The sequence below is a fragment of the Hyla sarda genome, chromosome 4 (genome assembly GCF_029499605.1).
Source record: "Hyla sarda isolate aHylSar1 chromosome 4, aHylSar1.hap1, whole genome shotgun sequence".
Lineage (NCBI taxonomy): Eukaryota > Metazoa > Chordata > Amphibia > Anura > Hylidae > Hyla > Hyla sarda.
In genome coordinates this window covers 62475756-62486474 of record NC_079192.1, presented here as the reverse complement: position 1 = coordinate 62486474, position 10719 = coordinate 62475756, and the positions used below count along the sequence as shown (strand labels likewise).

The 10719-nt window shown below is 41.1% G+C and overlaps 1 protein-coding gene across 1 annotated transcript; it reads right to left on the bottom strand.

The window, feature by feature from the left end:
• Nucleotides 1–696: 696 nt before the first annotated feature.
• On the bottom strand, nucleotides 697–5967 carry NKX3-1 (NK3 homeobox 1). Its single transcript, XM_056569183.1, has 2 exons — nucleotides 5438–5967; nucleotides 697–1496 (listed from the first exon to the last, which is right to left on the bottom strand). Exons 1-2 carry the CDS (start codon nucleotides 5640–5642, stop codon nucleotides 1075–1077), a joined length of 627 nt encoding a protein of 208 aa, XP_056425158.1. The 5' UTR covers nucleotides 5643–5967; the 3' UTR covers nucleotides 697–1074.
• Between the last annotated feature and the right edge of the window lie 4752 nt (nucleotides 5968–10719).

The window sequence follows — 10719 nt, the reverse complement described above, 5'->3', positions numbered from 1 at the left end:
GATCTGTGAAACGTGTCAATGGCCGGAAGAACAGACCAATCAGAATGGGCATTTCACTGGTAAAACCCCTGTATTACTGAAGTGTATGCACTGACTGGTGACTGGTAGCGCCCCCTACAGTACAGGGAGGTATTACATGTTCTGTACTCTTTACCTGTATTACTAAAGCGTATGCACTGACTGGTGTCTGGTAGCGCCCCCTACAGTACAGGGAGGTATTACATGTTCTGTACTCTTTACCTGTATTACTAAAGCGTATGCACTGACTGATGTCTGGTAGCGCCCCCTACAGTACAGGGAGGTATTACATGTTCTGTACTCTTTACCTGTATTACTAAAGCGTATGCACTGACTGATGTCTGGTAGCGCCCCCTACAGTACAGGGAGGTATTACATGTTCTGTACTCTTTACCTGTATTGCTGAAGCGTATGCACTGATTGATGTCTGGTAGCGCCCCCTACAGTACAGGGAGGTATTACATGTTCTGTACACTTTACCTGTACCAAGGTTATCAGCACCTTTGGACACCAGGTGAGGGTGACTCCATGTTACTTTTTTAGGACACTGTGTACTGTACAGGACCCTGAAGAAGCTCCTGTCCTCTACATAGACCAGTGTTTCCCATGCATGGTGCCCCCAGCTGTTGCAAAACTACAACTCCCAGCATGCCCGGACAGCCTTTGGCTGTCCGGGCATGCTGGGAGTTGTAGTTTTGCAACAGCTGGAGGCTCCCTGCTGGGAAAACACTGACATAGACAGTGATTACAGCTCCCAGCAGATCTTTCTTACTTTTATATGTAAGGATTTGCTTTATCTATATTAGTTATCTACTTATTTTTCTTTAATCCTCACTTTTTTCCTATTTTTGGATGACATTTTGGGGGCTTCAGAACCAATGACCAGGTTTCCATAGAGTTCTGGTCTCAACATACAATGGTTTCAACCTACAATGGTCGTCCCGGAACCAATTAATATTGTAACTTGAGGGATCACTGTATATCGAATGTAATTGTTAATAATAATAATAAAAAATATATTAGGATTTGTTCAGTCTGGGAGTTTGGTGGTTGAGATCACCACAATGGCGGGTGCCACCCTGCCAGGTAATACAGGTATGGGTAGTAGTTGTAGTTCTGGTAGAGATTCATGAGAGAGGTCCGGCTTAGTTCTCCATCCCGGCATAGTATAGGGAGAGAAGAAGTCTTATCCAGGTCCTCCAGGTCGGTGGCCAGTTGCTTCCTTTTGGTTTTATATCTACGATTCTGGAACCAGATCTTCACTTGGGTCTCGGTTAGCTTCAGGCTCTTGGCCAGCTGGGCTCTTTCGGGGGCCGAGAGGTATTTCTGGCTGGAGAACTTTCTTTCCAGCTCTATGACTTGAGAATGGGAAAAGGCTGCCCGGGACCTCTTTGGAGGCTGTTTGCCGGCCTTATCCTCTTCTCCTGATGGTGGTCGTGGAGTGCTGGCGTGGTCCGAGTGCTCGACCTCAAGATCATCTGTAGGGAAATAGGCAGAAAATGGGAGTAAGTAACTATGATATCAGACGTAGAAAATCTCTAACCTGGCACCCTGGCCACCATGTGCCGCTTACAATCCTAATGTCTTCTTAGGTGGCACAGGGTACCACCAGAGACTTAAAGGGGTACTCCAGTGGAAAACATATTTTTTTTTAATCAGTTAAACAGATTTGTAAATTACTTCTATTAAAAAAAAAAAAATCTTTATCCTTCCAGTACTTATTGGCGGCTGTATATTACAGAAAAAGTTATTTTGTTTTGGGATTTCTTTTTTTTTTTTTTTTCCAGTCTACAGTGCTCTCTGCTGACACTTCTGTCTGTATCAGGAACTGTCCAGAGCAGCATAGGTTTGCTATTAGGATTTGCTCCTGTTCTGGACAGTTCCTGATACGGACAGAGGTGTCAGCAGAGAGCACTGTGGACAGAAAAAAAAATCCAAAAAGAAAAGAAGTTTCTCTGTAACATACAGCCACTAATAAGTACTGGAAGGATAAAGATTTTTTTTTTTTTTTTTTTTTTTTTTTTATAGAAGTAATTTACAAATCTGTTTAACTTTCTGGCACCACTTGATTAAAAAACATGTACCCCTTTAACTTGTAGCTTCTGGGTATCAATGCAAAATCTGCAACAGGACCCTGTGTGCCAATTATAATACTGGTTTCTTATGGGGCAGATGTGCTTTGGGGCCCCCTTAGGCATTGGAGCCCCCAATGCCACTGCTACCTCTGCACCCCCTATTGTTACGCCCCTGGGTACAACTGTTACTAATGCACCCCGATTGTTATGCACAGTCTGCTACCAAGCTATAGATAAAGTGCGACATTGTCAAGACTTTAGCATTACTGATTTATTATGTTCTACTGATGCATAGAATACGAAATCTGTAACAGTGCCTCCCCCCCCCCCCCTACCATGTTCTTTCAATAATTCTGGTGTCTTTATCGTATCCGAGGCATGGGTGCAAGTCTTACCTCTGCCCTCCCATAGATACCCCACTGATTGCCAAGAAACTATACAAAAATTGGTGTCATTAAACCAGTGTTTTCCAAACAATGTATCTCCAGCTGTTGCAAAACTACAACTCCCTGCATGCCCGGACAGCCTTTGGCTGTCCGGGCATGCAGGGAGTTGTAGTTTTGCAACAGCTGGAGGTGCCCTGGTTGGGAAACACTGCTCTTTACTGTTTATTCCACAATATTTGTTTTTTAAACATTCATTTGTTTTATTTTAAAAGCATTTATTTATATGTTTATTTTGTAAACACAACATAAACAAAGCTTTCAACAAAACTCCAGAACATTCATTTATTTTTTATAAACTATCATTTTGAATGAACTGTGCATGCTGGGAGTTGTAGTGTCACAACAGCTGGAGACACACTGTTTGGAAAACACTGCATTTTACAGTAGCTGTCAATGGGTTATACATGTATCCTCTAAATGTATGAATATTCTTTATTGTAATATTCATCCCAATATTAAGAGTAGCATTGCTTCGCAATATGTTACAGTAGCAATAATGAACAATAACCTAAGGCTGTCCGAGCATGCTGGGAGTTGTAGTTTTGCAACAGCTGGAGACACACTGTTTGGAAAACACTGCATTTTACAGTAGCTGTCAATGGGTTATACATGTATCCTCTAAATGTATGAATATTCTTTATTGTAATATTCATCCCAATATTAAGAGTAGCATTGCTTCGCAATATGTTACAGTAGCAATAATGAACAATAACCTACGGCTGTCCGAGCATGCTGAGAGTTGTAGTTTTGCAACAGCTGGAGACACACTGTTTGGAAAACTGCTGGCAAGGGGGTATACATGTATCCATCAAAATATGTGTATATACATTATTGGAATATTCATTCCCCCCCCCCCCCCCCCCCCCCCATAGCATTGCTTTAATTTTGTGTTTGGGATGATCACAATAACTAGTGAATAAGCATTGACACTTGTGCAAAACTTGTAGTTTTGCAACAGCTGGAGACACACTGTTTGGAAAACACTGCATTATACAGTAGCTGGCTAAGGGGTATACATGTATCCATCAGATGTATGCATATACCTTATTGGGATATATATATATATATATATATATATATATATATATATATATATATTAAAGGGGCACTCCGGTGGAAAACATTTTTATTTATTTTTTTAAATCAACTGCTGCCAGAAAGTTAAACAGATTTGTAAATTACTTCTATTAAAAAAAAAATCTTAATCCTTCCAGTACTTATTAGCAGCTGTATGCTACAGAGGAAATTCATTTATTTTTTTATTTCTTTTTTTGTCTTGTCCACAGTGCTCTCTGCTGACACCTGATGCCCGTATCAGGAACTGTCCAGAGCAGGAGAAAATCCCCATAGCAAACCTATGCTGCTCTGGACAGTTCCTGACACGGACAGAGGTGTCAGCAGAGAGCACTGTGGACAAGACGAAAAAGAAAGTCAAAAAGAAAAGAATTTCCTCTGTAGTATACAGCTGCTAATAAGTACTGAAAGGATTAAGATTTTTAAATAGAAGTAATTTACAAATCTGTTTAATTTATCTTTCTGGCACCAATTCATAAAAAAAAAAAAAAAAAGGAACCTTTTAAGAGTAGCATTGTCCAAATGTTAATTTGCATTCCCTATATGTCATATCTTTGAGTCTAGGGTCACCCTAAATTTTTTGTCCTTAATATGTTAAATATAGTCCCAAACAGAGGTGTAACTTGTAGCGTCTGGGTCCCAATGCAAAATCTGCAACAGGGCCCCATGTGCCATTTATGATACTGGTCTCTTATGGGGCAGATGTGCCTTAGGGCCCCTTAGGCACCAGGACCCCGATGTGACTGCTACTTCTGCACCCCCTAATAGTTACGCCCCCGCTCCCAAATCAATATACAAGTCACATGCAAAGACAAGACTGTATGTGTTTGCCTGTGGGTGGTAGGACTGGGATGATCACAACCGCTAGTGAATTAGCATTGACCCTTGTGCCCTGTTCAGGTTCATTTAACCTGTAAAAACAGAGAGGATCAGACCTGTGACTGGTGGGAAACACATGGGGGGTGTAAGCATTGTGCATGTAGAATAGGGGCAGTAATGGAGTAACACAGTAGCTGCTGTCTATTTCTATACACCAGCGGTCTCCAACCTGCGGACCTCCAGATGTTGCAAAACTACAACTCCCAGCATGCCCGGACAGCCGTTGGCTGTCCGGGCATGCTGGGAGTTGTAGTTTTGCAACATCTGGAGGTCCGCAGGTTGGAGACCACTGCTATACACCATAATAACCCCTGACCAGCAGACTTAGTGCATTGACAGGGTGATGTTCTGCACTGCAGACTATTACACAGTGGCACTATCCTTGCATACATAACTTTTGCAGCAGGTTTGGAAATGTTGCTTAAAGGGGTATTCCAGGCAAAAACTTTTTTTTTTCTATATATATATATATATCAACTGGCTCCGGAAAGTTAAACAGATTTGTAAATTACTTCTATTAAAAAAATCTTAATCCTTCCAATAGTTATTAGCTTCTGAAGTTTTCTGTCTAACTGCTCAATAATGATGTCACGTCCCGGGAGCTGTGAATGATGGGAAAATATCCCCATAGGAACTGCACAGCTCCCGGGACGTGAGACATCAGAGAGCAGTTAGACAGAAAACAGCAACTCAACTTCAGAAGCTAATAACTATTGGAAGGATTAAGATTTTTTAATAGAAGTAATTTACAAATCTGTTTAACTTTCCGGAGCCAGTTGATATATATATATATATATATATATATATATATATATAAAAAGTTTTTGCTTGGAATACCCCTTTAATAACTTTGAGGCATGGGTTGCCAGTCTGTACTTGTGGAACCACAGGTCCCAGCATATACACCTCAGGTTTGTGAGGGTGCAGAGGAATGTATGCCCTCACCTGTCATGAGATTGGTCTCCAGTGAGTAGTGGGCTTTGGTTCTATCACCATCTGAGGGCTCTGTCTTGGGGGAGAGGTCTCCTGAGGATTGCCTCTCATGGTCTTCAGGTTGCACCTCCAAGTGTCTCTCTTTGCCTTTGCAGCCCAGGTCTGAGAGGATGTCCTGGATGAGGAAAGATGTGAGAGGTCTGGAGGAGAGAGACATGTCTCCTGAGGGGGAGTGAGAAGAATATAGGGTCCAGCAGAAGGAATACAGGTGGTCTCCTGAGGGGGAGTGAGAAGAATATAGGGTCCAGCAGAAGGAATATAGGTGGTCTCCTGAGGTCACTGCATCCCAGATGGTCACATCAGGCAGTTGTCTCCTTATTCTGCTAAGAACCTTCCTCTCTGTATATATTCCAGCTGTGCTCCTCTTCTGTCCTCTGATTGGCTGAGCTCACACCCCTGGGAAACTCCTCATTGGCTCAGCTCACACCCCTGTGTAACTTCTCATTGGCTGAGCTCACACCCCTTCACTTCTGATCTGTGAGTTCACACCCCTCCTCTGTACTCAGGGATAAAGCAGGTAGAGCAGCTCCAGTGTCACACCCATCCTCCTGCCATCCCATACCCAGATACTGTGCCAGCCAGGACCTGGCATATACCCCCAGTATAGCTGTAGTGTAATAGTAGAGATCATTGTATGTGCCCATTATATCACTGTGTACCCCCAGGTGATGATGGGTATATATGTAGTATAATAGTAGAGATCATTGTATGTGCCCATCATATCACTGTGTGCCCCCAGTATATCTGTACAGGTGATGATGGGTATATATGTAGTATAATAGTAGAGATCATTGTATGTGCCCATCATATCACTGTGTGCCCCCAGTATATCTGTACAGGTGATGATGGGTATATATGTAGTATAATAGTAGAGATCATTGTATGTGCCCATCATATCACTGTGTGCCCCCAGTATATCTGTACAGGTGATGATGGGTATAGATGTAGTATAATAGTAGAGATCAGTGTATGTGCCCATCATATCACTGTGTGCCCCCAGTATATCTGTACAGGTGATGATGGGTATATATGTAGTATAATAGTAGAGATCATTGTATGTGCCCATCATATCCCTGTGTGCCCCCAATATATCTGTACAGGTGATGATGGGTATATATATGTAGTATAATAGTAGAGATCATTGTATGTGCCCATCATATCACTGTGTGCCCCCAGTATATCTGTACAGGTGATGATGGGTATATATGTAGTATAATAGTAGAGATCATTGTATGTGCCCATCATATCCCTGTGTGCCCCCAATATATCTGTACAGGTGATGATGGGTATATATGTAGTATAATAGTAGAGATCATTGTATGTGCCCATCATATCACTGTGTGCCCCCAGTATATCTGTACAGGTGATGATGGGTATATATGTAGTATAATAGTAGAGATCATTGTATGTGCCCATCATATCACTGTGTGCCCCCAGTATATCTGTACTGGTGATGATGGGTATAGATGTAGTATAATAGTAGAGATCAGTGTATGTGCCCATCATATCACTGTGTGCCCCCAGTATATCTGTACTGGTGATGATGGGTATAGATGTAGTATAATAGTAGAGATCATTGTATGTGCCCATCATATCCCTGTGTGCCCCCAGTATATCTGTACTGGTGATGATGGGTATAGATGTAGTATAATAGTAGAGATCAGTGTATGTGCCCATCATATCACTGTGTGCCCCCAGTATATCTGTACAGGTGATGATGGGTATATATGTAGTATAATAGTAGAGATCATTGTATGTGCCCATCATATCACTGTGTGCCCCCAGTATATCTGTACAGGTGATGATGGGTATATATGTAGTATAATAGTAGAGATCATTGTATGTGCCCATCATATCACTGTGTGCCCCCAGTATATCTGTACTGGTGATGATGGGTATATATGTAGTATAATAGTAGAGATCATTGTATGTGCCCATCATATCACTGTGTGCCCCCAGTATATCTGTACAGGTGATGATGGGTATATATGTAGTATAATAGTAGAGATCATTGTATGTGCCCATCATATCACTGTGTGCCCCCAGTATATCTGTACAGGTGATGATGGGTATATATGTAGTATAATAGTAGAGATCATTGTATGTGCCCATCATATCCCTGTGTGCCCCCAGTATATCTGTACAGGTGATGATGGGTATATATGTAGTATAATAGTAGAGATCATTGTATGTGCCCATCATATCACTGTGTGCCCCCAGTATATCTGTACAGGTGATGATGGGTATATATGTAGTATAATAGTAGAGATCATTGTATGTGCCCATCATATCACTGTGTGCCCCCAGTATATCTTTACAGGTGATGATGGGTATATATGTAGTATAATAGTAGAGATCATTGTATGTGCCCATCATATCACTGTGTGCCCCCAGTATATCTGTACAGGTGATGATGGGTATAGATGTAGTATAATAGTAGAGATCATTGTATGTGCCCATCATATCACTGTGTGCCCCCAGTATATCTCTACAGGTGATGATGGGTATAGATGTAGTATAATAGTAGAGATCATTGTATGTGCCCATCATATCACTGTGTGCCCCCAGTATATCTTTACAGGTGATGATGGGTATATATGTAGTATAATAGTAGAGATCATTGTATGTGCCCATCATATCACTGTGTGCCCCCAGTATATCTGTACAGGTGATGATGGGTATATATGTAGTATAATAGTAGAGATCATTGTATGTGCCCATCATATCCCTGTGTGCCCCCAGTATATCTGTACAGGTGATGATGGGTATATATGTAGTATAATAGTAGAGATCATTGTATGTGCCCATCATATCACTGTGTGCCCCCAGTATATCTGTACAGGTGATGATGGGTATATATGTAGTATAATAGTAGAGATCATTGTATGTGCCCATCATATCACTGTGTGCCCCCAGTATATCTGTACAGGTGATGATGGGTATATATGTAGTATAATAGTAGAGATCATTGTATGTGCCCATCATATCCCTGTGTGCCCCCAGTATATCTGTACAGGTGATGATGGGTATATATGTAGTATAATAGTAGAGATCATTGTATGTGCCCATCATATCACTGTGTGCCCCCAGTATATCTGTACAGGTGATGATGGGTATAGATGTAGTATAATAGTAGAGATCATTGTATGTGCCCATCATATCCCTGTGTGCCCCCAGTATATCTGTACAGGTGATGATGGGTATATATGTAGTATAATAGTAGAGATCATTGTATGTGCCCATCATATCCCTGTGTGCCCCCAGTATATCTGTACAGGTGATGATGGGTATAGATGTAGTATAATAGTAGAGATCATTGTATGTGCCCATCATATCACTGTGTGCCCCCAGTATATATGTACAGGTGATGATGGGTATAGATGTAGTATAATAGTAGAGATCATTGTATGTGCCCATCATATCACTGTGTGCCCCCAGTATATCTGTACAGGTGATGATGGGTATATATGTAGTATAATAGTAGAGATCATTGTATGTGCCCATCATATCACTGTGTGCCCCCAGTATATCTTTACAGGTGATGATGGGTATATATGTAGTATAATAGTAGAGATCATTGTATGTGCCCATCATATCCCTGTGTGCCCCCAGTATATCTGTACAGGTGATGATGGGTATATATGTAGTATAATAGTAGAGATCATTGTATGTGCCCATCATATCACTGTGTGCCCCCAGTATATCTGTACAGGTGATGATGGGTATATATGTAGTATAATAGTAGAGATCATTGTATGTGCCCATCATATCACTGTGTGCCCCCAGTATATCTGTACAGGTGATGATGGGTATAGATGTAGTATAATAGTAGAGATCATTGTATGTGCCCATCATATCACTGTGTGCCCCCAGTATATCTGTACAGGTGATGATGGGTATATATGTAGTATAATAGTAGAGATCATTGTATGTGCCCATCATATCACTGTGTGCCCCCAGTATATCTGTACAGGTGATGATGGGTATAGATGTAGTATAATAGTAGAGATCATTGTATGTGCCCATCATATCACTGTGTGCCCCCAGTATATCTGTACAGGTGATGATGGGTATATATGTAGTATAATAGTAGAGATCATTGTATGTGCCCATCATATCACTGTGTGCCCCCAGTATATCTGTACAGGTGATGATGGGTATATATGTAGTATAATGGTAGAGATCATTGTATTTGCCCATCATATCACTGTGTGCCCCCAGTATATCTGTACAGGTGATGATGGGTATATATGTAGTATAATAGTAGAGATCATTGTATGTGCCCATCATATCACTGTGTGCCCCCAGTATATCTGTACAGGTGATGATGGGTATATATGTAGTATAATAGTAGAGATCATTGTATGTGCCCATCATATCACTGTGTGCCCCCAGTATATCTGTACAGGTGATGATAGGTATATATGTAGTATAATAGTAGAGATCATTGTATGTGCCCATCATATCACTGTGTGCCCCCGGTATATCTGTACAGGTGATGATGGGTATATATGTAGTATAATAGTAGAGATCATTGTATGTGCCCATCATATCACTGTGTGCCCCCGGTATATCTGTACAGGTGATGATGGGTATATATGTAGTATAATAGTAGAGATCATCGTATGTGCCCATCATATCACTGTGTGCCCCCAGTATATCTGTACAGGTGATGATGGGTATATATGTAGTATAATAGTAGAGATCATTGTATGTGCCCATCATATCACTGTGTGCCCCCAGTATATCTGTACAGGTGATGATGGGTATAGATGTAGTATAATAGTAGAGATCATTGTATGTGCCCATCATATCACTGTGTGCCCCCAGTATATCTGTACAGGTGATGATGGGTATATATGTAGTATAATAGTAGAGATCATTGTATGTGCCCATCATATCACTGTGTGCCCCCAGTATATCTGTACAGGTGATGATGGGTATATATGTAGTATAATAGTAGAGATCATTGTATGTGCCCATCATATCACTGTGTGCCCCCAGTATATCTGTACAGGTGATGATGGGTATATATGTAGTATAATAGTAGAGATCATTGTATGTGCCCATCATATCCCTGTGTGCCCCCAGTATATCTGTACAGGTGATGATGGGTATATATGTAGTATAATAGTAGAGATCATTGTATGTGCCCATCATATCACTGTGTGCCCCCAGTATATCTGTACAGGTGATGATGGGTATATATGTAGTATAATAGTAGAGATCATTGT